The 25,367-nt window shown below is 52.5% G+C and overlaps 3 protein-coding genes across 7 annotated transcripts in view; 1 reads left to right on the forward strand and 2 right to left on the reverse strand.

Annotated features, from left to right (window-relative positions):
* Positions 1-230: 230 nt before the first annotated feature.
* Tnfaip8l1 (tumor necrosis factor, alpha-induced protein 8-like 1) lies at positions 231-22,041 on the forward strand. Of its 2 annotated transcripts, XM_030249985.1 has the most exons (3): positions 231-398; positions 9,499-11,264; positions 15,230-22,041. In XM_030249985.1, the coding sequence occupies exon 2, from the start codon at positions 9,504-9,506 to the stop codon at positions 10,062-10,064; it is 561 nt and encodes a 186-aa protein (XP_030105845.1). In that variant the 5' UTR covers positions 231-398; positions 9,499-9,503; the 3' UTR covers positions 10,065-11,264; positions 15,230-22,041. The 2 variants fall into 2 exon arrangements, with proteins under 2 accessions (XP_030105845.1, NP_079842.2); NM_025566.3 differs by lacking the exon at positions 15,230-22,041 and having other exon boundaries at positions 283-398; positions 9,499-11,747.
* Mydgf (myeloid derived growth factor) lies at positions 14,333-21,712 on the reverse strand. Its single transcript, NM_080837.2, has 6 exons — positions 21,531-21,712; positions 20,457-20,507; positions 17,156-17,217; positions 16,056-16,137; positions 15,491-15,563; positions 14,333-14,795 (listed from the first exon to the last, which is right to left on the reverse strand). Exons 1-6 carry the CDS (start codon positions 21,681-21,683, stop codon positions 14,716-14,718), a joined length of 501 nt encoding a protein of 166 aa, NP_543027.1. The 5' UTR covers positions 21,684-21,712; the 3' UTR covers positions 14,333-14,715.
* Positions 22,042-24,465: 2,424 nt separating the features above from the next.
* Dpp9 (dipeptidylpeptidase 9) overlaps positions 24,466-25,367 on the reverse strand; it is a 32,216-nt gene continuing 31,314 nt past the window's right edge. For 2 of the 4 annotated variants that reach the window (NM_172624.3, NM_001360284.1), the window contains exon 21: positions 24,474-25,253. In NM_172624.3, the coding sequence (NP_766212.2) occupies positions 25,161-25,253 (93 nt within the window). In that variant the 3' untranslated portion in view covers positions 24,474-25,160. Of the gene's footprint in view, positions 25,254-25,367 lie in introns of all 4 variants that reach the window. The other 2 variants (XR_385319.4, XM_006524155.4) reach the window with 2 other exon arrangements.

Genomic DNA, 25,367 nt, shown 5'->3' on the forward strand with positions numbered 1-25,367 from the left:
GGCCTCTCAGATCTCTGTCGCGCGGTGCACGTATACCCCATTTTTCTCTGTCTCAGTCTCCTTCCTCTTCCTTCCAACACTTTCCCGCCACGGCATCCCTTGCGCTGGGCACCCAGCGCCGGCGCTATTCCGGAGGAATCTCCCGGCCGCAGACCACGCCCTCGCCCACGCCCGCGTCATGCCTCCCACCTCCTGGCAGAGGCTTGCTGCCATTGGCTCCTTCGTACACTGCCTGTGCGCTACCATTTGCTGAGCCAGTGAGCGTTTAGAGGGGGCGAGCCCTTTCTCGGGGGCGTGGCCTCCTAGCCAGCGGCCGGGCTCAGATCCAGCGGCCAATGCCTCTGGCCCCACAGAGGCACCTACAGAAAACTGAAGGCTTGACACATCCCGAGGAGCAGGTGAGCGATGGGGTCCTGCATTGGCTATCCTGGGTTCTTTCCGTCCCCTCCTATCCCCACACCGTCCTCTGTATATCCCGCCTCAGTTTCCTCTGTATACCTATTACTGACTGTGGGAGCATGGGTGTTGTGAGCAGGTTGCTGTGGGCTACTGTAATAGTCCTAACACATGTCCTCAAGAGGACACTTGATGGACTTGGCTCTGTACAAGTGTGCAGCCTGACTCCAGAATGGTCTAGGTATTCTCTGAGGTAGCCAGCTGGACCCCACTGTGGCTCTGGCTGGTGCAGGGTTACCCTGACTGGGACTGGCACTTCAAGCTTCCCATTGCCCGAGGGCTTGAACTCAGTTTTACCATCTGGGAACTGGGACAGTGGCTGTCACATAATTGGCAGGTGACCTGATCCAGGTCTGCAGCCTCCTGGCTCTTTCAGTGTTGGTTTGGAGGATAAACTGGGGTCCAGAATATGGGCTGCGGATGGCCAGAGAGATGGAGACACTGTCTCCAGAACCATATTCTGGTTTGTCACCTTTGTGAGCAGCGGGGCTGGAGAGGGACAGGGTGGAACACTAAACTGGAAACAGGCCTCTGGGTCACTTCCCGAGCTCCAGGCTGTGACGCCTCTGAACACCTTGCCTTGGGGTTAGGACACAGCTCAGACAAACCTGACTCACTTGAACAAGTAACTTAATTATAAGCCTCAGTTTCCCTGTCTGACTTGGGACAGTTGTTTCGTGACTCCCTGAGGCTTCTTGGGGGTGCTTAAACAGACAAAAGAGAGGCTGAGCCAGGGTGGGCTACACACCGAGGCTGTCTCTAAAACAAAAGGGACCCTAGGGTGTAGCCCAGTGCGTAGAGTGCTCACCTAGTAAGCAAGAGGCCTTGGGTTCCGGCCCAAACACAACATATACCAGGACATTTACCCATTTACCCAGTGCTTAGAATAGAGGCAGGTGGATGCCTGTAAGTTTGAGGCCAGGTCTACAAAGTGAGTTCCAGGCTAGCCATAACTATGTATAGAGATCCTGTAACAAACAACAGCCAACAGAGAAAGAGAGAGAGAGAGAGAGAGAGAGAGAGAGAGAGAGAGAGAGAGAGAGAGAGAGAACAGGAATGTAGGCTTTGAGTGCCAAACTTCCTGTTTTTCTGTCCTGGGACCTCAAAGTGGCCGCCTCTTCTCCACATGGAATGTCCTTGCACTTGAGACCTTTGTGCGTGCTGAGCCCTCTACAACCCTGGCAGATCAACACAGGCAGCGACAACTTTAAAACATAATAAGTTCATGATCTGGGCCGCACCTAGGATGTGGGTGACTGGGAGGGATGAGGGCGGGGCCATGGGGACTGTACAATGTAACAGAACAAAGAGAGTCATCACAGAACACCTGCCCTGGGCCTTCCCACACATGGTGAGCCAGACTTGGGCCAGGGCTGCTAGTTCCGTAATGGGTGAGTGGTGGATCCTGAGGGTATGAAGAGACATAGAGACTTGTCCCTCAGTTTACTCTCTCAGCCCTAGGCAAGCTAGGACTCACCTCACAAAAATCTGATTCCGTATGAGGGGACTCAGCATACAGGCCAAATAATCATGGCCACAGGAAGGCGTGCCACCCACTGACTCAGGTGCCATCCAGGGCTTAGTGGAGGCTTAAAGAGAGTGAGACTTGATCCGGGGGCCCAGTGAGCTCACTCCTCCAAGAACCCCAGTGTCTCCCCTGCATGGTTTTTCTGAGCCCCAACCCTGTGTTTCCCCATGTGGAAACCAGCGGAGGTAACCACTCCAGAGGGTGCTGTGCAGGTGGGGTCTTCTGTAGTCCTGACCAAAGAAAGAACCGTGGTAGGGTTGACCGTGTGCATAGCTCTGGAAGATTCCCAGACTAGATCATTAGGCTCCCAAATTTTAGGGTGGACCCCAGGGAAAGGTTGTAATGCAATGAGCTTCCAGGTAAGGGCTGGATTCAAGTCCCAGTTCTAGCCTGGTGTTATTCTGTGCATATCTGTCAGCTCCCAGGCCCCTGACTCAGTTTCTCCTTTTGTCATAACCATGAGAAGTTACTTAGTCATTTGATAAACTGTCCCTGAACACTGAGATAACTGAAGTGTGGTAGCTAATGTCGCCAGCACACAGCAGTGACTGAAGCTGGCCCAGTGCCCACCATCCTCCTGCCTCACAGTTGGTAATGCTGGACTCTGTCCTGAACTATAATAGTAACTGTAAGAAGAGGAAGGAACCGGGGAACTGAGTGTTCGTGGAGAGATCTGAGAGTTCCAGGGTAAAACAGCCACATAGCAACCTGAGGAAGACTATTGTAAGTGCCGGGCTCAGCATGTGTAAAGGTCCTGGGGCAGGACTGAGCCTGGTGTTCAAGAGGTGAATGGAGGAGGCACTGTGGCTGCAGCAGAGGGAGATGGGACCATGGAGGGATGAGGGCAGAGAGGGGAGCGAACTCAGTGCTCACAGGGGCTTCTGGCATTTCAGGAATCCTGGATAGGGTGAGAGGAACCAGGATGGAGGCTTCAGACCGTTGGAAATGGAAGAAGCCAATACATCCTGGGGCTGAATGTGCACACTGATAACCTTCATATTTCCCTTTTGTTAAAACCATGAGTGGATGTTGGGCGTGGTGGGACACACCTAAGAGGCTGGGCCAGGAGGATCATGGTAAATCCAAAGGTAGCCTGGGCTACAGCATAAGACCCTATCGTAAACCTCATTCCTAAAGAAACAGTGTGGAAGCTGAATCAAAGATCCATATGCTCTCTTTGGCTTTGTAACAGTCTCTTTGAAATATTTATTTATTCCTTTTTTGTGAATATAATGCTTAGAGGACAACCAGCTGGGGTCCTCGCTCCTTCCTGGTCAGACTTGACAGCAAGTGCCTTTATCTGCTGAGCGATATTGTAGGCCCTCTCAACACTCACTGCTTCGGTACATGGCCACTTTGCCTCACAGGCCCGCCACCTCCCATTCTCCTGGCAGCATCCTTGAGGGGAACCTGTTCGGGAACCCCCCAGTGTCTTTCTTGATTTCCCAGAAGGCTGGTGCAGATGGGCCGCGCTGCTCAGGGTGCTCTGTGGAGGTGGAGCCCCCAGCGGCCCCTGGGACAATCAACCGGGGTGGAGAGGGAGCATGGCCGGCTTGGTGACATCAATTATGGATGTGAATGCACTTCACGGGTGACATAAAGAATTCATGAGGCCAGGGGCTGCCCAGGGGTGGGAGGCGGCACGAGCCTCACAAGCTGCTGCTGGCTTTCGGGAATCTTGCCATCTGGTTGTTAAACCCAGATTAAAAGTCAAGGACTGAGTGCTTCCAGCTAAGTAAATCGTGTTGTGTTTATTATTTATTACATTTATTTACTGTGTGTATGAGAGCCAAGGCGCGTGTGTGGAGGTCAGAGGACAACTTGTGGGAATCATTGCTCTCTCCCATCGTGTGGGTCTCAGGGACAGGACTCAGGTTATTGGGTTTGGCAGCACGCACATTTACCCAATGCCATGGCAACAGAATGTAAATCATACAATAAATAAGAAGCTGGCATTGTGGTGGCACACACATGAAAGAAAGGAGTGGCCACTGGCATAGAGATCACCCAGTGATCTAGCTGGTTTTTGCTGTGGTCTGTGCCCGAGTTTATCCTCTCTTTCTTGAGTGTGTTGGAAATGACCTTCCCTGGGCTGGAAAGATGGCTCAGTGGTTAAGAGCACTGACTGCTCTTCCAGAGGTCCTGAGTTCAATTCCCAGCAACCACATGGTGGCTCACAACAATCCGTAATGAGATCTAATGCCCTCTTCTGGTGTGTCTGAAAATAGCAACAGTGTACTCATAGAAATAAAGTAAATCTTAAAAAAAAGAAAAGGAAAGGAAAGGAAAGGAAAGGAAAGGAAAGGAAAGGAAAGGAAAGGAAAGGAAAGGAAAGGAAAGGAAAGGAAAGGAAAGAAGAGAAAAGGAAGTGGCCTTCCCAGGTTGAGAGTTCTCTTGTCACCTTTGTGGATGAAGGTGGCTGTGTTTGCCACGTGAACCCAACCAAGATCCTCAGTCTGGACTTCATTACTGTGTGGCTGACTAGCCTGTGGAGATGGGGCCTGGCCGACTGACGGGTCACAGGAAATATTTTCAGCTGTGGAAAGACACAAGGGACTGTCTGCCCCCATATACCTCTGGGTCTTCAGAGGGAGAGCCATCTGCGTGATATGCAAATTAGCGCATGTGGAGTATGACAGTAAAACAGTATTTATTTATGGTGGCGCACGCCTTTAATCCCAGCACTCGAGAGGCAGAGTCAGGTGGATTTCTGAGTTCGAGGCCAGCCTGGTCTACAAAGTGGGTTCCAGGACAGCCAGAGCTATACAGAGAAACCCTGTCTCGAAAAACCAAAACCAAAACCAAACAAAAAACAAAAAACAAAAACAAAACCCCCCAAAACAATTTTATTTACAAAAGTAAGCTGGGTGATAAGCAAGCAGGGGTGTGTGTGTGTGTGTGTGTGTGTGTGTGTGTGTGTGAGACTAGGTGGGAGGGGGCCTAGCACTTGCAATGACTTCAGAAAGCAATGCAGACCTTTTATTTTGAGTACAGGATGTCCCTGTAGAGCAGGCTGGCCTTCAACTCAGAGACATCCTCCTGCCTCTGCCTGCCAAGTGCAGCTGGAGGATTAAAGGTCATCTATGACACCTGGTGTGTCTGATACTGAGGGTGGAACCCAGGGCTTGGGTACTCTAGGCAAGTCCAACTTGCTGCCCAGCACCTGAGGGCTTTCATTCTAGAAGCCAGAGGGTGATTGTGGGCGAATGTCATAAAGTGTGGCATCCGTCACATCTGATTGTTGAATGAAGCTTGATGTGACAGGAGTTGTCTTGTGAGACGCAGCTCTATGGTATCCACTGTTGTCAGAGGCCATCCTGGCCACCATTGATGGCCACATCCCCTCGGTCATCTGTGTGTGTCTGTGGAGAATGGAGCTGAAGCTCAAGTGTCCTCCTCAGTTGCTCTCAGCCTTGTTCTGTGAGGCGGGGTCTCACTGAACCTGGGGCTCAGTGAAGGGGGCTAGGCTGGCAGGCCGTTGAAGCCCAGCACTGGGGTTGTACTCACCATCCAACCTGTTTTCATGTGGGTGGCGGGAATTTGAGGTGTGCATACTTTGACAGCAAGCTCTTTATGCACTCAGCCATCACTGAGGACACGATGGAGCCTTGGTGTTGGTGCTCTGTGGGAGCTCAGCTCTCAGCTCTGGGCTAGAGCCTTGGAAGTTACGGTGGCTTGCTGCACTGTGGTCTCGGTGGGCTGAAAAGGGGGCACATGTGGGTTATCCCAGTTTGAACCTCCAGTCATTGGGGCCCCTGTATCTTTTCATGCTTCCCTTTCAAGAGTTCTTCTCACCCCACTGAGTACTTGGGAATTAGTCACTGCACAGACATTTTCTCAGCACTAGGTGTAAACCTAATGGTATGTGTACTGCAGACCCCACCAGAGACCTGGCTAGCACCCTCGCAACCTCTCCTCTCGCATGTCTTGGACCCATAGGCTGGAGTTGCTCCACCCCCAGCACTGCATACACCATGAATGGTGATACGTGCCTGTCATCCCATTACTCGTGAGATGGAGGCAGGAGGATCAGGAACTCAAGCTACACAGTGGGCTTCAGGTCAACCTGAGCTACACAAAACCCTGACTCAGAAAACAAATCCAGGGCTGGAGAGATGGCTCAGTGGTTAAGAGCACTGACTGCTCTTCCAGAGGTCCTGAGTTCAAATCCCAGCAACCATATAGTGGCTCACAGCCATCTGTAATGGGATCTGATGCCTCTGAAGACAGCAACTGTGTACTCACATACATGAAATAAATAAATCTTTAAAAGAAAATCCAGAAGACAACCGAAAAAAGAAAAAAAAAAAAAGAACTGGGGGAAAAGAAAAAGCAGAAACTGGGTTAGGGAGGTGCCTCTGAGCCTGGACCTTTATGCTCGGAAAGGCCTTCGGGAAGCTTCTGCAACTGTGCAAATGCCCTGTGGCTTAGCTGTGTTGTGGGGTCGTGATGGACTGGTGAGTCCAGGGTGTACCTGTTCATATCAAAGTGGAGGTCAAGGGTGATCCGACCTTGTATAAGTGAGAGTGCTGTGTCCAGCGGGAATCCAGAATGCTGTCTGTGGGGTGCTGGGAGCTACAGTGATCGACAGGGTTCAGAGTACAAGAAAACTCAAATAGGGTTTGAAGGGACATGGGAAGCCTAGGTGAGCTGGGCAAGGTGGCACGCAAGGTGGCACACGCCTTTTATCGCAGCACTCGGAAACAGATCCAGGCATGTATATGTGAGTTTGAGGCCAGCCTGGACTGCAGAGCAAGACTTGGTCTCAGACAAAACAAAAACGTAAAAACCATACCAAGTCTAAGCTGTGGCCCAGGGCCCAGGAAAGGACTTGGGGCTCTCATTTTGGAGATGAGTGTTGTTCCCACAGGCTGAGTGAGGCCTGGACTAGTTCCTCAGAGCCAGCTGTGGCCTTCATGGGGCTGAGGCTTCCAGGCTGATCTAACAGAGGACATGGCTCTGCTCCGGGGGTTTTGCATATGCGCCTTCCGCTGCTGAGACCTGGTCCTCCTGTCCTGACAAGGGGCTTTTTCCCATCCCCGATGCCCGAATCTTACTTTTTTCTTCCTGTTTATTGGGTTCTTGTGTTTTCTCCCTCCACTTAATTGTCTCTTCAGGGGTAATCCTAGAGTCCCAGCCAGATACAGTTTATGCACACTTAGCATCACACAGTGGGGAGTCTGAGGCAGGAGGATTAAGAGTGCAAGGCCAGCCTGGCATGGTGGTGCATGCCTTTAATCCCAGCACTTGGGAGGCAGAGGCAGGCGGATTTCTGAGTTTGAGACCAGCCTGGTCTACAAAGTGAGTTCCAGGACAGCCAGGGGTACACAGAGAAACCCTGTCTCGAAAAAACAAAACAAACAAACAAACAAACAAACAAACAAAAGAGTTCAAAGCCAGACTGGATAATTGAGACCCAGTCTGAAACAAAAAAGTAAAAATGCATTTAAAAATGAATTATTGGATGGAGGAGGCAATGTGGCCTGTAAAATCAACTCCAGGGTCAAAATGGTCAGAACGTGGCAGAAGTAGGAACCCTGAGAGGTCAGAGACAAGGTCTCTTTCTGTGTTTGGTACACAGCTGGTGCTCTATAAATGCTCATTAGGCCAGTTGAGCAACTGAGTGAGTGTTGGGGCTGAGTTCTGGAGTGCAGGCTGTTGTGGCTCCAGACTCTGGTTGACTCCAGACTTTGGTTGAGTGCTGAGACGCTGGATGGGCAGGGACCAAGGCCACACACAGCACCTCTTCCCTGGGAAAGTCCCTGTTCTAAAAGCCTAACCTGGCTGTCATGCAGGAAGCAGAGCTTCAATGGGGGCGTTTCTGTCAGAACAATGGATTTCAGAACAGGAAGTAGAGGCCAGCAGCTGGCTGCCTCAGGTGGCCGCTGAGTTGGAGCTGGGAAGGCCTGGACAGGACTGCTTGCAGCTGTGCCACCCCGCCATTCTTCCTGCTTCCGGAAGTCCGTCCACACACTGAGTTTCACCTCTGAGCCATTGAGTCCAGATTTAGCTTTGTCTATGGGAAAAGCAAGGCTCAGAGATAGTCAGCCCTCCTCCTGGGGTCAGCTAGCCTCCAAGTCAAACAGGGACAGCTGACTTTGGTCCTCTGCTAGCAGCCCTGTGTTCGGTGTCAACTGGAAAACAAACCGAGGTTTGCTGGAGAGGTCCCTTCAGGTCCCGTGTTATTTCCCTCTTTCCTTTCTCTTTTGAGAGGGTCGGGTAGTCCAGGCTGACCTCCAGCTCCCCATGTAACTGTGGATGACCTTGAACTCCTGTCTCCATCTCTGAAAGCTGGGGACAGAGCCCGGCGCTTCGTGCACCAGGCAAGTGCTCTGCCTACCTCAGACTAAGCACCGTTCACAGACATTAAGAAGGAGGCAGGAGGATTCAGGATATGGCGGTGGTAGTGCGGGAGGGGCTAGACTGTCTTTTGTTGCTGTGTGGCCTTGTGGCGCAGTGGATTTGGAGGGGATAGATTCCACCATTCTGTATTCATTCCCCGTGGGGCCACTTGGCATGGCATTGTTCATTGCAGAATGGCGTTGGCCGACGAGATGAAATAGGTTCATGTGGCAGGCGCCAAGCTGCCACGTAGCCCTGTGTCAACAGCAGTGTCCGGACCCTGGCTGATAGACAGTGGGGGTGGTGAGCCAAGGGGGGGCAGGAAAGCACACAGAGCCTTCTTGTGCCTGCCCTGACCTCTAAGAGCCTGGGGTCAGGGAGGGATGTTCTCCTGGGGTTTGGGCTCACACAAAAGCAGGCTTTGTAGGGGACTCTGGGAGTGAGTGAGTGGTCTCGGGGCGTGGGGTGGGGGTGGGTGGCATTGCTGGCCCCCTGGCTGTCAGAACAGCATGAGCGATGGACAGCTTGGGCCCAATCTGGAGATTACCCTATCATGTCCCACACTCGGCTCTTCCAAGTTTCTTCACCCCCCAGAGGGTTCTGGAGTCCCCAAGAACACAGTAGATGAGGGAGCAGACCCTGTGCTTTCTCTCTGTGGTCTGGAAGCCCTGCAGCTGTGCAGCCCTGCGTGGCTCAGAGGCAGTACCCCACGGGTCAGCTTAAGAATGCTTAAAATGGCTTCCCAGAGGAGGAGATACCCAGGCTGAGCTGAGGGATGAATCTGTCCCTGGCAAGAGTCAGGGACCCTGGGCACTGGAAGGTATAGGAGTTTATTAGGAAAGAAGCAAGGGTTTGCAGATAGGGCTTTGGGGTATGAATAGAAGTTTATTAGGGAAGGGGCACAAGAACTCTCCGTGGTTTTTAGTACTGTCATTTGGGAAAATTCTAAAAATGCTTGAACTGGGTAGTGGGGAGAGAAAATCGTGACTGTTCCATAAGAGCAAGCCTGCCTGTCTTCTTGGCTACTTCCTGGCTCTTTCCTCCATGGCAACCATCCGAAGCCTCAACTCCCAGCTAGGAAACCACGGGCTGGCTGCCGGAGAGTAGGAATGGTGCCAAGTCCTGTCCAGATTCATGTTTTGACCCGAGCACTGTGTCGTTCGTCCTGACAGAACCCATGGACACCTTCAGCACGAAGAGCCTGGCCCTGCAGGCCCAGAAGAAAGTCCTCAGCAAGATGGCTTCCAAGGCCATGGTGGCTGTGTTTGTGGACAATACCAGCAGTGAGGTCTTGGATGAACTGTACCAGGCCACGAAGGAGTTCACGCGCAGCCGGAAGGAGGCACAGAGGGTAGTGAAGAACCTGGTGAAGGTGGCTGTGAAGCTGGCTGTGTTGCTGAGGGCGGACCAGCTGGACAGCAATGAGCTGGCCCAGCTGCAGCGGTTCCGGGGCCGCGTCCGCAGCCTGGCCATGACAGCCCTCAGCTTCCACCAGGTAGACTTCACCTTTGACCGGCGTGTGCTGGCCACTGGGCTGCTGGAGTGCAGGGACCTGTTGCACCAGGCTATTGGCCCGCACCTCACTGCCAAGTCCCACGGCCGCATCAATCACATCTTCAGTCACTTTGCCAATGGTGACTTCCTGGCCGCGCTGTACAGCCCAGCAGAGCCCTACCGGAGCCATCTGTGCCGCATCTGTGATGGCCTCGGGAGGATGTTGGACGAGGGTGGCATCTGACCTGGAGTCAGCCACCTGGAGACTATCCTCCACTGGTGACGGTCCCCAAGAACTCAGAACTGCCTGTGCCTGGGGTAGTCTCTCCTCTGTTTCTCCTGCTGTAACTTATCTGCTTTTGTCTAGCTTCTGCTTCGTCTCCTGACCTCCTCTTCTTACTTCTGAGACAGGTCTCATGTAGCCCAGGCTGACCCCAAACACCCTATGTAGCAAAGGCTGACCTTGACCTCCTGAGCCTCCTGCCCCCACCACCGAGAGTGCTGGATGATAGGTGTGTGCCAACGCCCCACTGTCTGGACATTCTCAGTCTTTCAAATAAGGTTGTGGAGAATTGGGAGACAAGAATTGTACTCCCCTGACCCTTACCCCTGCCAAATGACTATGTTTGTTTCCTAAGCCTCAGGTCGTCCCAAGGTGACTTGCTTTAGAAAATGGAGTTCAAACTCTTGTTGTACCAGACTAGAGTTGAACAAGTACTGGACTGCTACAACAGGTCCTTATGTATAGATTGGCCCAGGAAGGCTCACTCTGCCAATGCTGCAGGACACTGGACACTGAGGAGTGATGCTACTGCAAACCAAGAACACCAGCAGACAGATGCTGTGCGGCAGATCGTGGCTTCTCTCAATGGTTTTGAAAGGAGAGACTCCAAGCACACTTCGGTGTTGGGATCTGAGGTCCTGTTAGGGGACTGGACCCTCGCATTGAAGAGAAGAAATAAATAGAGCCGGTGAGATGGCTCAGCATGTAAGAATGCTTGTCACCAAACTTGTCTGGAGTTTACCAAAATCTGTGTGGTGGATGGAGTCTTAGAAAGCTGGCCTCTGACCTCCATGTGGATGTGCCCACACAGAACCACACCGCGGCTTCCGGTGCTTGGAAACATGGCAGGGCCCTGACCACTCAGCAAGGAGGCGCTAATCAGGCAGAAATGTGGGGTCTTCACTGAGTGATAGTACAGGACTTGCTGTGAAACATGGGGACCCCAGAGGCTGTCCCCAGCTTCGGACCAGGGTAAAGCCACTGGAGACACGAGCATGTGTTACATTATAATTCCATATTTGGGAAACAAATCCATCTTTTCTCTTTGAATGGTACCGAGTTGGTAACTGACACTGACCACGCATGTGAAAGCCTGCAGCCTCTACTATCTGAGTGTGCCTGTGGTCATGTGAGACACCGTTAACTGGCTTAACCCAACTGGTACTTAGATCTTTTATCCTTGGAAAGCAGACTTCAGCTACACATGTGTCTAGCTGAGGTGTGGGTTAGTTGTCTAGAATCCTCCAGCGAGGGTTCGGGGGGCATGGTCAGGGGTGGAGCCCAGCCTAGAATCCTCCAGTGAGGGACTGGGGGCGTGGCCAGTGATAGATGTACCTAGAATCCCCAGGTCAGAAGCTTGGCTCAGGGGTAGCATGCATGTCATGGGGTCGACCCCTGAGATCTGTGAAGATCGAGTCTGTGGAGGGGCTGGCACAGCTGTGGAGGGGCTGGCACAGCGGTTACGCAGTGCTGCCGATGGAAAGGCTATCTGGGGCATTGGGAGAGGACACAAAATGTGCAGAGCTGAGTGTATTTAAGGCAATGTGTACAACCTGGAGCCTGTGGTGACGGGTGGGAGTCACTGCCTCAATGTTTCAGTGTATGCAGACAGATGCAAGTACAAAGAAGAGTCTGTCAATAGCTACAGCCCTGGCTGTCCTGGAACTCACTCTGCAGACTAGGTTAATCTGGAACTCATAGAGATCCTCCTGCCTCTGACCCCAAGTGCTAGGATTAAAGGTGTGCACCACCACTGCCCAATTTAGACTCCCCCCCCCTTTTTTTTTTGTTTGTTTTTCGAGACAGGGTTTCTTTGTATAGCCCTGGCTGTCCTGGAACTCACTTTGTAGACCAGGCTGGCCTCAAACTCAGAAATCCGCCTGCCTCTGCCTCCTGAGTGCTGGGATCAATGGCGTGCGCCACTACACCCGGCTGACTCCCCTTTTTTTTAAGACAATATTTTGCCCTGTAACCCAGGATGGCCTGGAATTAGTGATTTTTCTGCCCCAGCATGGCTAGGGCTGGCTAGGATTCCAGCATGAGCCCCACAGTGCTCTGCTGCAGTCATGGCTCCAGCAGCTTCCCTGTGACTTCAGCTGATGATGAGGGCTCAGGTCCCTGAAGCCTTTCTCACTATTCCAGTGCCACAGGGATTTTCTCACTTTTAAGCCTAAGGCAGGGTCTTGAAACTGGAACACCAGCATACATGCAGCTGTCCCTTGTGCTGACCAAATGGACCAATAAGGGGAGCAGTCTGAGTTTTGTGAGGCTGTCTTCACAAGGGTGAGATGAACGTCAGAATGCACCAGGAACATGCTTAATATTTTGTGTCACTGGGCCTCTTGAATGCTACAGAGGCTCTGGCACCAAGCTAACCCACTCCCAGCCCTGTTTGCTTTTTATTTAGCTTTCGATACCCAGGGTGGCTGGACTCGGCTGTTTGGATGCTCAGGGGTCACAGGTCTATGCTTCTGGTCTTGACTTGGATGTGGGACGGCTGAGATGGAACAGAAGAGAAAGGAGAGGCAAGTCCCACACCCGTCCTGTGACTTGAGACTGTGCTCCGTGGCTCTCAAGCACCCACAGACACAGATTGATCTGCCCGGCCCAGGGATAACAGAAGGAGCTTGATTCATTTCCAACATCCCCCCCCCCAAACATATTGAAGGGCTAATGTGTCCTAGCACCCAGTTCTACCTACTCTGTATCCTTGGTAACAACTGTGGACTCTGAAAAGTGCACAGGAGCAGCCTTGTAGCCTGGCCCTCACATCATCCCGTGTCCTTGCCTAGGGGTTTAAGGGCTTGGACTAAACCATCTACATCCATGCTTTAGATCCCCTGGAACCTCAGGCCCCTAAGGTACCACTGATGGTTGTCCTTCCCAGGGTATAGCAGTGTGAAATATCCTCAGGTTTTAAAGGTCAGCTCCACTTTCTTGTGGTAGAGTCCCATTGTGCAGTCCTAGAACTTGATATGTAGCCCAGGCTAGCCTCCAACTCACAGAGATCTCCTTGTCTTTTTTGTTTTTTTGTCTTTTGTGAGACAGGGTTTCTCTGTATAGCCCTGGCTGTCCTGGAATACACTCTGTAGACCAGGCTGGCCTCAAACTCAGAAATCCCCCTGCCTCTGTCTCCCAAGGCGTGCGCCACCACTGCCCGGTGATCCCCTGTCTTTACCTAATGGCTGAAGGGGCAGCAAAAGGGCACTTGGCCCTTGCTGTGGGATAACACACATGCACACCCATGCATGAGGGTGCAGCACCCCTGCATATCTGCCTGAGGCACAGGCCTGGCTGGCAGCCCCAGTACCTCATTGGATGTCTAGCCAAGATGTCAGGCCCAAGGGCAAAGCTGGAGGGCCCCAAGGTCCCTCTGAAAGATTTGGACACTTAGAGCTTATGTAGGGTTCTTTGGCTTCAGGTGGTTTGTTTGATTTTTTTTTAATTTTAAAATTTCATTTATATGAGTACACTGTCACTATCTTCAGACACACCAGAAAAGGACATTGGATGCCATTACAGATGGTTGTGAGCCACCATGTGGTTGCTGGGAATTGAACTCAGGACCTCTGGAAGAGCAATCAGTGCTCTTAACCACTGAGCCATCTCTCTAACCCTTTGTTTTATTTACTTATTTACTTATTTTAAGATTTCTTACTAAGGCTGTAATGGTGGCTCAGCAGTTAAGAGAATTGGTCGCTCTTGCAGAGGTTCACAACCACCTGTAACTCCAGTGTCAGGAATGCAATGCCCTCTTGTTTCCACTGGCACACAAACAGTAGAGATTCACAGCTCTCTCTCTTACACACACACACACACACACACACACACACACACACACACACACACACACACACACACACACACACAGAGTCTCACTCTCTCACAAACAGCAGAGATTCACAGCACTCTCTCACTCTCTCTCTCTCACACACACACACAGAGAGAGCATAAGATAAATCTAAAAACATGTTGCTTTCATTTGACTTCAAAATCCTGAATCCAAAATCTGTGGGGACAGTGGCCTTGCCCTGTGGTCCTAGTACTAGAGAACACAGTGTGGATTCAAGGCATCATTGTGTCTCAAGAGAGAGAGTGACTAGTCATTGTGGGTGCAAAGTCATTGGTTGCGTTGTGACCCACTGTGCTGGCACCTATGTGACAGTCACTATTAGGAGAGGCTATGTGCCTGCACCTGCTGCTATTGTAGAAAACGATGAGAATCCATCTCTGAGTCCTGACCCCACAGAGCCACCACTAAGGTGGCTACTTATTTATTTATTTTTTCTATCCTTTCCCATCCTTCTGAGTGGAGCTGCCCTGGATGGGGTTAGAAAGTGGTCCTGGGATGGGGACACTCATCTGTGGCTCAGAGGGGAAACCACACCACATCTTGACTTCAGGAAAGCCAGGAAGTCCTTCCATCCCACCCCCGCACATGCCCTGCATCTTCCCTGGCAAAACAGGTGACCGGGCTCAGAGAGTTCTGCGGAGTGACACAGTGTGACCTGTGCAGGGCAGGGCAGCTCCTATGGGAACCAGTGCCCTAGACAAGTAGTCCCGGTCAGTGTGCCTGAGGAACGTGGACATGAAGGCCCTTGACAGGCGAGGGTCACAGCTCCGAGCGTGCCGCCTTGGCTACGATCACCAGCTTGGAGAGCTCAGCTTTGAAGGCCCCAGGCCTGTGAGACACTGCAAGACACAAGCACAATTAAACCCTGACAGAGGTCCGACAGAGGCCAGGTCTGACAGGGCGCGAGGTGGATGAAAATAGAAAACTGCAGAGCCGGGCAGTGTGACACAAGGAGATCCTGCCCTGCATGGGGAACTACAAAGGAGACTGGGAAATTACAAAGAGGGCTAGTGGGCATGGTGAGGGTGGAGTCCTTGTTGAGGATCCCCCTCCCCCCAGCCCCCTGTGAGGGAGCTGGGGGCGTTGCAGGCATGGAGCGTCTGCCTAGAATTCCCCAGTGAAGCCTTGAGTAAGTTCATGGGGGGATGTGGACTGTCTTCCCTGGCTCTGCCAGTGTCTCCCTCACCAGGTCCTCACAGAGTCTAGCAGAGGTGCTCTGGTGCACTTGAACCTCTAGACTTGGGCACTGAATGGTCCTTTATGTTTTATGCAGCAGCTTGCCTCAGGTGTGTTGTCACAGCAACAGAAAGTGGACCAGTACTGGTGACTAGGATGCTGTGAACCAAACTGGCTGGAACAACCTCAACACAGAGTCCATCCCACAAGCAGCTTGAATTTAGCCTGCAGCCCTTTCTCGAGACAGTTTCTGATCTGCAGTGCACAGGCACGAGGACCCTCCTCCACAGAGATCTCTCCAAATGGCTCTTGCTGGGTAATGGCGTACCCCCCACTGCTGGGACCCACCTTCACCTACCTGCTGTCTTGGTCACTTCAAACTCCTCACTTTTCAGGGGGACATCACTCTCTCTCTCAAATGCGGCTTTGGACTAAAATAAAACAGAACACTTGAGCAGACACACGTCATGGAGAGAGAAGTCCCCTCGGGTCCCCTCAGTTTTGTCTCCTGGGCACTGTGGCCTAAAGTCAGGCATGCTTGCTAGGGCGGGTGTGGTATTCCCAGGGAGTAGTCCCAGCAGAGCCCAAGCAGTGGGTCAGATCACAGGTGATGGACAGCCTCAGTCTGTCACCTTGGTTCCCAGAAACACACTTGGTGAGGCTGCTGAGGGCACTGGTACTGTGAGGAAGAGCCTATCATTGACTGCCTGAGGGACAGGAGCTGACCGAGGCCACCCTGGCTCCTCCAGCCACTCTGCAGGAACCACCCACATAGTGGGCCTCCCGCTGATCCCCTCAACTTGGGTGGGAGCCCTAGGGGTCAACAGGGTGGCTGAGTGACACGGGGCCCTGTCCCCTGCAGTGAATGGTATCTGGGGCCTTGCAGGTCCCTTTGTCCTCGGGTCCCCGTGACTGACACTCACGTAGGCCATGGCATACTCGATCTCAGCACCTCGCAACTCAGCCTTGAACTGTGTGAAGTAGAGGTAGGATTTCCCCTGGGGCCTGTGGAAAGACAGAGTTAGCACAGGAATGGGGGAGGGGGAGAGGACCCAACTGAGGCCCCGGAAAGAGCCTGGTGATGTGGGACTCCATAGTGGTAAATCTCCAGGATGCCAAAGCCAGAGGTAAGAAGTAGTTCTGTGGGCGCCAGGGATTGGGGAAGGGACGGATGACAGCTCTGGGGTCAGGGAGTGGGAAAGGGACGGATGACAGCTCTGGGGTCAGGGAGTGGGGAAGGGAGGGGTGACAGCTCTGGGGTCAGGGAGTGGGGAAGGGACGGATGACAGCTCTGGGGTCAGGGAGTGGGGAAGGGACGGATGACAGCTCTGGGGTCAGGGAGTGGGGAAGGGACGGATGACAGCTCTGGGGTCAGGGAGTGGGGAAGGGACGGATGACAGCTCTGGGGTCAGGGAGTGGGGAAGGGACGGGTGACAGCTCTGGGGTCAGGGAGTGGGAAAGGGACGGGTGACAGCTCTGGGGTCAGGGAGTGGGGAAGGTAGGGGTGACAGCTCTGAGGTCAGGGAGTGGGGAAGGGACGGATGACAGCTCTGGGGTCAGGGCTATTGCCTGCTGTATACTTTCTTTTTTTGTTTCAAGACTGGTTTTTGAGACAGGATCTGAGGAAGCTCAGAATGGCCCCCAGCTAACTCTGTGGCCAGGACTGGCCTTGAGCTCCTGGTATCCTGGCTTCTGTTTCCCCAGAACCGAACAATAGAATCAGCAGTGTTTTGGTGACTTCCTGTTGTGTGACCAGATTCCCCAGCCCCCTGCCTACTCTCTGACATCTTCCTCTCTCTTCCCTCCTCTGCCCAGTGCTGTGGTGCCAGCACACATACTGGAGCTTCCTTGGGGTCGCAGGACCACTGCCCAGCCTACTTGTCCTGCATGGACTGTGGTGTGTGCATGCAAAGTAGCTGGAGAAAGAGAGAGAGGGAGAGGGAGAGGGAGAGGGAGAGAGAGAGGGAGAGAGAGAGGGAGAGAGAGAACGAGCCTCTAGCCCAGCATGTGCACAGCAGCTCACCTCCAGATGGTACAGGTAAAGTGCTGGCTGTCTTCACTTGTCCCCAGGCTCATCTGCCATTGCTGGGGAGAAAGGACAGGCTTGGTGAGCAAGGACAGGTGTTAGCAGGTCTTCAAAAGGCCGGCTACACATGGTCCCTCCTAGGCTCTGTATCCTACACTAGAGCCACAGACACTGCCCTGCTGGTGGAGGGCACTATCCAGTCACTTTTTTACCTGTAAGACATCTTGAGAACAAGTGGCAACAGTTAAGACCCTGTCTAAATTCAGTTGGGAACTGTGGATCAGCTACAGCACGGGGCTCTAGCTCCACTCTAGATTCCCCAGGCCCTGCTTGCTATCTGCCATCTCCTCCTCCCTTCCCTCCTCCGTCCAGTGCCTTGGTGCCAACACACTCACTGACAGCTTCCTCAGGGTCGCAGGACCACCACCCAGCCTGTTTCCAATTGTCCTGCATGGATCCGTGGTGTGCGCATGCACAGTAGAGAATGTCTGTAGTTTGCACATGGGCAATGGGGAATGACTGTCACCCTAGCACCTAGCACTCAGGACACCCAGGATTTAGTCTCAGCTACATAAAGTGTAGGGATCCAGCCTGGGCTATCAAAAGCCAACAATCCAACACAATCAACCAAAACCAAAGCCAAAAACCAGCCAGGGCTGGAGAGACAGCCCTGTACCTAAGAGCACAGGCTGCTCTTTCAGAGGACCAGAGTTCTGTTACCTGCACCCACACAGTGGCTCCCAGCCATCTGTAACTAGTTACAGAAAACCTGAAGTCCTTTTTCGGTCTCCACAGGCACCAGGTATGCAGCTGGTGCAGATAATTAATGCAAGTAAAAACCATACACATAAAATTAAAACATAAAAATCAAAAACAAGAACAAAATCCACAAAACAACTAGCCAGTTCTCACAGAGTATTTGCGGCCCTCGCTGCCAGCCCTCACCCAGAGACGCGCCCATCACTGCCCTTCCTGGCTTCCCAAGGGGGGCTCTCATGGCCAGGACCTACCTGTGTCAATTACAAGGGGACCCTGCAGCAAGCTGTGTGTATTCTCCCCAAGGTGAAGCCCTGAGACCTAACTGCACTCATGCCAAGGCCAGGGGCCAGCTCTGAGTGGTTCCTGCCGACGCCACAGACCTGCTAATTCCTGGCTCTGCTGTTCCCAGAGCCTCTGCAGTCTGAAAATAGCCCATCTGAGAAACGCTGCTCAAGGGGGTCCACACCTTGCTTTTTCTTTAGCGACAGTCTTGTGTCCTTGATCTCTCTGTAAAGTGGAGAATGACCTTGAACTCCAGATCCTCCTGCCTCAGCCACAAGAGAGCTGCCATCCATCCTACTTGCTACTGGGCCCTCTTATAGCCATTTAATCTCTGGCACAGCCAAACCCTAAAACCTCTCACAGAATAAAGTAGAAAATGTCCATCCCCTGGATCATTCCCATTAAAGCACACACCGTGTGAAGTCCACAGTGCAGCCATGACTACCTTGCATCTAGAACATTCCATCAGTCCAAAAGGCAGCCCCATGCTGAGCCTTCCCTCAAGCCTCTCTCTGGCCCAGCGCATCCACTTTCTATCTCAGGGCTCCTGTCCTGGATACTTCATGTAATGGAATCCCACAGCGTGACTTGTGTCTCTGTCTCTCACTGAGTAGCATCCTTGAGGTCCCTCTAGACTTGGGTGGTGTCAGTGCCGCTCTCCTTGTAATAGAAATCGTCACTGTCACACTCTCCTTGAGCTCACTGGGAAACTGGTTCTGGAAGTGGGATCTCAAGGCACTCTCTCCATGGTCTTGGAGGGAGGGATGGCCCAGCCTGGTAATGGGCAGCAACGACAACTGCAGGCATAAGCCACTCCAGGAGCTAACTACAGACTGCTGGAGAGAGGTTCGGGGAACAGGTGCTGCTCGTCCTGGACAGTTTCATCTCAAGCTAGAGTCACAGGAGAGGAGGAGTCCTTAGTTGAGAAAACACCTCCATAAAATCAGACTTTCCACCAGCCTCCAGGACATTTTCTTAATTAGTGATCAGCCTAGCCCACTGTTGGTGGAGCCCTCTCTGAGCTGGTGGCTCTGGGTTCTCTAAGAGAGCAGCCTAAGCAAGCCATGAGGAGTAAGCCAGTAAGCAGCACCCTCATGGGCCTCTGCATCAGCTCCTGCCTCCAGGTTCCTGCCCTGCTTGAGTTCCTTCTATGATGCCAGTGATATGGAGGTGCAGCCTGAATCCACACCCTCCACCCAGCCTGCTTCGGTTATGGTGACTCATCACAGCAGTACTGAGTCTAAGTAGAATACCCAGGCTCAGTCCCCAGCACCCACAGGACAGCTCACAACCACTCAATAACCCAAGCTCCTCTAACATCAGAGAGCCAAACACACGCGCATACACCCACACATCCAACTACATACACGTGCTTAAAAACCCTGCCTAGAGGGGAGAGGATAGGCTGGGAGCTAGGTCCTAGGGGCTTGCCCATGGGCTCTCCAGCTGACTGCCATCTTGCTTCCTCAGATGGTTTCTTCTTATTCACTAACCAAGGATCGGCAGAGATGGCTCGGTGGTTATAGCACTGGCTGCTCTTGCAGAGGACCTGACTTTGATTCCCAGCAACCACATGGTGGCTCACAACTGTAACTCCAGTTCCAGGAGATCCGATGCCCACTTTGGGCCTCTGTGGTCACTGCATGCTGGTTTCTGCTCATTGAGTACTTAACTGAAGATGGTTTTGCTGTCTGTAGCCTCTCCATTTCTTTTCCTTACTTGCTATGTACATAATAAACTCATTCATTCGATGCCACGAGCAGGGCTGTTAACCCTCTCCATGCCATACGCAACGCTCTTGTTCACGGGTGTGTGATATTCCAACTGTTGAGGTGCTGTGTACCCCTGCCCATCCGTGGACACTAAGACACTTCCACTCATTGCTCCTATGGAAAGCTCTGCTCAGAACATGCATGTCCAAGGTTCTGGATACACCAGTATTTCCACTGAATGAACTAACTTGTGTGTGGGACAGGCAGCTAACCTCATAACAGTTCACCTCGATGCCCTGGGTGCTGCTGAGGTATCGGCCCTCTTGCCAGCTTACGGGCTGCCCTGAGGACTGTCCCAGGCTCTGGTGGCTCACTGATTACACATAGACTAAGAGTCAGGGATCAGCACTGTGGGCTGCTGATTCCATTAGGCGGAAGCCAAGGCAACTAGAAGTCCTTCAGGCTCAAGGGACTGGGACTTTAGAGCCTCGGGAGTCTGGCCACTTTCCCTTGACACCAGTCGTGTGACACCCTGAGGAACTTACCTCGTTGGTCCCTCCTTGGGAAGCGTAGGTGAATGTACATGTAAACTTGTTCTGTAGAAGGAGAAATAAAAGGAGGCTGAAGAGCAAAGATCTCAATACTCAGAACCAAGACCCTAGCATACTGGGCATGGTCCTGTATGCACATCATCTCTGGTATCCAGGAGGCTGACGCAGAACTGGGAACTGGGACATAAGCTAGCCTGGGTGACTTAGCAAGGTGCTGTCCCGATGTAAAACAGATCAAAAAGGACTGAGATATACATCAGCCCCTGCCCAGAAGGTCAAGGGTTGAGCCTGTCCAGAATCCAGCAGTGAGGGGTTGGGAGGGTGACTCAGGGGTGGAGTCCCACCTAGAATCCCCTAATGAGGAGCTAGGGATGTGGCTCAGGGGTGGAGCCCCTGCCTAGGGCGGGGCAGAACCCTGGCTCTGCCGATGTGAGACTCTAGGTTCCATCCCTCAGTACACCCTCCAGAGGCCACCAGATCTCTCTCCTCTCAGGAGCTCAGAACTTTGCTCAAATCACTGTGATTTCCTAGGAAGGTCAAATGGCCTTCAGCAATCATCCCTAGAACATCACCTATGAGGTCAGTACTCGGGGCTCCTGTTAGATACAAGCTTGTACTGCTTCCTGCCCACAACACAAACCTGCCAGAAAGCACAGGACTATAGTAATGGTCTCAAGAAATGGTCACTAGGGACACCGCTGTCCCAGAAGCCAAGCTGGGGCGGGCAGAGGCTAGGCTGACTGCTGGCTCGCTGAAAGGAGAGGTGATGGACTCGTGTAAGGCTTGGGGGGTGCTCCCGCTCTAGTCCGGGTTCAGTGAGTAACCCACGTGCGACCTGTATAGCCAGTCCCCTAGATCCGCTGCTCTTATCAACCAGTATTCCCTTTTCTACAATGAGATGGGCAAGGGGAAGTCGCCTTGCAGGTAGGGAGTGACTGACAGAAGACAGACGAGGCAGCCAGGTCCCTTCTTCAGGTAACCCTGCCTCTGCCACTCCACCCGGTCTCCAGGACCACCTGATCGGAAGTCCATAGGCATCGATTCCCGGGCAGGAGGCTTAGCACGTACCCCGGGTCCTACGTCCTGGGAGAACGAATGCACGACCCCTCCGGGCCTCACGTCAAATGGCACGGTGGTGGGCTCGGACACAGCGGCGGCCAATTTCAGCGCTGCGGCCGCCAGGACCACCGCAGTCCAGAAGCCTCCGCTGGGGGCTGCCATCTTGCTTCCGGGGCAATGCGCAGGCGCTCGCGAACGTGGAGTGACACGCGCGGGACACGTCAGCGCCGAACGGTGACAACGTCGCCCCGCCCGATTTGGCTGCCATGGTGGGGCGGGACTCGACTTGGCACGTGATGCACTACAGCGCCTCTGATTGACGCTCGCGGATGCCTGGAGGGCGACTTCGTCTTGGCGCTTGTTTGGGTTGGAGTTTGCAGGTAACTTTTGCCTCCCCCCCGGATATTTTTATATCTCACTTAAATGGGCTCCCGGACTCACTTCAGGACAACATGGGGGTTGACAGTGTTTAATTTTGTTAGATTATCCATTTGTTAATAAATATGGTTTATTTCACTTTTATTTGTCCTATTTTTTTGGTTTTGACGAGACAAGGTCCTGGAAATCTCTCCAGGCTAGCCGGGAACTCAGAGATCTGCCTGACTCTGCCACCTGAGTGCTGAGATTAAGGCGTAGGCCTCCACCACCACCTGTTGATTGTTTTTTGTTTTGTAACATATTTTACATATATGTGTGTGTGTGTGTGTGTGTGTGTGTGTGTGTGTGTGTGTGTGTGTGTGTGTATTAAGGTTTGTTTTTTGTGTTTTTTTTGGTGGGGGGTCTCTGTAGCCCTGGCTGTCCTGGAACTCACTCTGTAGACTAGGTTGGCCTCAAACTCAGAAATCCACCTCCCTCTGCCTCCCAAGTGCTGGGATTAAAGGTGTGCGACACCACTTCCCGGCATATTTTTCAAAAATATTTTATTGTGAGGGCTGCGGTGATGGCTCAGCAATTAAGAGCACTGGCTGTTCTATAGAGGACCAAGATTTGAAGCCCAGCACCCACATGGTGCTTTACAACTTTAACTCCATTTCCAAGAGATCCGATGTCTTCTTCTGGCCTCTGCAGGTACCAGGTATGCATGTGGTACACAGACAGACATGAAAATAATATAATAATAGCAATACTTTAAAAGTGAATTCTTCCGGTTTTGCAGCTTCCTATAGGTCACAGGTGTTGCTATGCTGTTACCGGACCTAGAGCATGCCTGGCCAGCCCTCTGCTGCTGAATAATTTTCCCATCTTTCCACTGGCCAGCGAGATGGAATAGTGAGTAAAGGGCTTGCAGCCATGACTTCAGCCCTGGTCACTAGATGGTGGTAGAACTGACTCCTAAAAGCTGTTCTCACTACATGTGAATTGGGGCAAGCAGCCTTGCACAACAGAAAATAAGTATCTTAAAATTAGACTCTACGGCTAAGTGATCCTCTATCTAGTTACAAGTACCTCATTTCCTCTCAAATGGCTGCTGATGCCACCTTAGCCTGCCCCATCCCAGTCCTCCTGTAGTCCCTGAGCGGTGCACCACAAAAGCCATCAGAGTAGTGGCGGGGTCCTCCTTTCCACCCCAGCCTATGGGCTGCTGCAGTAAAGTGTCCCACAAGTGCTGTCAAAAGTGGCAGCACCAGTGACATCTCAGCCTGCAGCCCTCACAGGAGCTGTCCACAGTGGCTCATCTCCTCCCCAGCCTACCCCACCCCCAGCAGTCCCACAGAGATGTCGCTTCAGCAAAAGCTGGCTGCAGCCAGAAAGGACTTTCCACCCTTAGCCATGGGCCTGATGCAGGGAAAGGGGGTGGGAAAAAAAAAAGCCACCAATCGCTGAGCAGGAAAACCCACTAGTCCCTTGAGATTCCCATTAAAAAAAAAAAAAAAAAAAAAAGCCCACCAATCACTGAGCCTCCCCTGAGCTCAGCACTGGAAATTCCACCAATCCTCAACCTGGACATCTCTGCCCCTCTCAGAAATCCAAGCACTGCCCCCTCGGCCCAATTCCCAGCTGTCTGCTCCTGGGAGACAAAGGGCAGCTGTCCCTGAACTCCTCAATAAATTTCTTTCATGATATTTTCTGCCTGGTGTGACTCTCTCCTCAGAAGCCAAGAAGAAAAGAGGCAATGAAAAAGCAGAGATGGGGCGAGGCCCCTGAGTGCCACAGCTCAGCGGGGGAATACCTTCTTCCCCGAAGAGCCCCATTACCTCTGCTGAGGAGGCTTCCTCTCAGAGCTATGTGGTTCCTGGGCCCGAGTGTCCCAGAATGCCCTTCCGCAGGGACACTGTCCCACTTCAGAGCTATGTTGTCCCTGGGCTTCCATCCAAGCACTCACACCGCCCGCTTGCTCTCTTGGTCACTTCCCATCCTCTTCTTTCACTGTCAGTTGATCTTTTCTAGTATTTCCTCCGTGTGGAGGTCAGAGGGCAGCTTGTAGGGCCAGTTTTCTCTAGCCCAGATGGGTTGTCAGGCTTGGCAGCAAGCGTTTTAACTTGCTGAGCCACCTCATGAGCCCCACTTCTGTTTCCTACACGCCTTTGGAATAAGAAGGAATGGGCTATTTCACTAACCACAGAGGCCATCTGTGTGCTTCTCAGGGCTGGGACAGAACCCGGCAGGAAAGAGCGGCTTACCCACGTGAGATTTCTTACAAGGAAGTTTTTAATCTTTAATAATTGTTTTCTATAATATTATTGATTTTTAAGGCAGTGTTCTCTGTGTGGCCCTGGCTGTCATGAAATTCTCTGTAGACAAAGCTGGTCTCGAACTCACAGAGAGATACCTGGTTCTGCCTCCCAAGTGCTGGGCTGCAGCCCACCTGAGCACTGTACCCACCCCATCCTCCCATCACCTGTCCCCAGTCCCCACCTGACACCCCAAGGGCCCACAGAGCCCCCTGCAGTCCCTCTGTCCTCCAGCCAACACCACTTGAGAAGGAGCCTCACTGCGGCACCACTTTCATTTGGAATTGTTTAATGAGTCTACATACCACATAATTATAAAAGAATAAGAATTGACAAAAATATTTTCTTTCCATAATATGTAGAGGTGGTTTGGTTTTTTTGTTTGTTTTTTTCTTTTTCTTTTTTACTTCTTTATGCCAGAACTCTCGTAGGAGGGAGTGGGGAAGGGCTATATATAACCCTGAGGTCAGGACAGGTCCTACTCCCGACCCTGACACCCCTAGGTGCTAAGTGAGGAGGATCCGGGCAGCAGACAGGCAGGGCAGAGGTGCCCAGACAGGGGCTTGGCAGCTCCACATAGTCTGGGCGTTGGGAGAGCGTGGGGTCCCCAGACGCCCAGTGCTGTACCTTCAGTTTCATTGCTCGGTACCGCTTACTTCCTGTCTTTTAAATAATTATTTAAAATGCCCACCACAAACACACATGACTCTGCAGGGGCAGCAGGTGGCAGGCACATGCTTCTGCGCTAGGATGGAATTGCAGGTTCGGGGCCATGGCAGTCTGGTGGAGGTTGTGTGCTCAATGGCGACTTCTCCTCACCAGCTCAAGGAGGGCGGCATGGGGGCCGCCACTACCTCTGTCCTGGCCCCCAGGCAGCAGCAGCAGCAAGCAAATTGGAAGCTTCAAAAATGAAAAGATTACAAAAACGCAAGAAGAGCAGCGGTGGCGTCAGGAGTCGGGACTGAGGTCACAGGTGTTCCTGCAGAAAGTGCAGCAGCGTCACCTCGTAATGCTCTCCGGACTCGCGGCAGCGGATGCTATGTCTCTCGTTTGGGTAGATCTGCAGAAAAGGCAGGGCTGTGGTCAGGCCCACCTGGGGACCCCACTGCACCCCTAGGGCGGGTTCACTAGTGGCTCTCCACATAGGACTGAGGCCTCGGTGACATAGTTACTG

The sequence above is a fragment of the Mus musculus genome, chromosome 17 (assembly GCF_000001635.26).
Source record: "Mus musculus strain C57BL/6J chromosome 17, GRCm38.p6 C57BL/6J".
Taxonomy (NCBI): domain Eukaryota; kingdom Metazoa; phylum Chordata; class Mammalia; order Rodentia; family Muridae; genus Mus; species Mus musculus.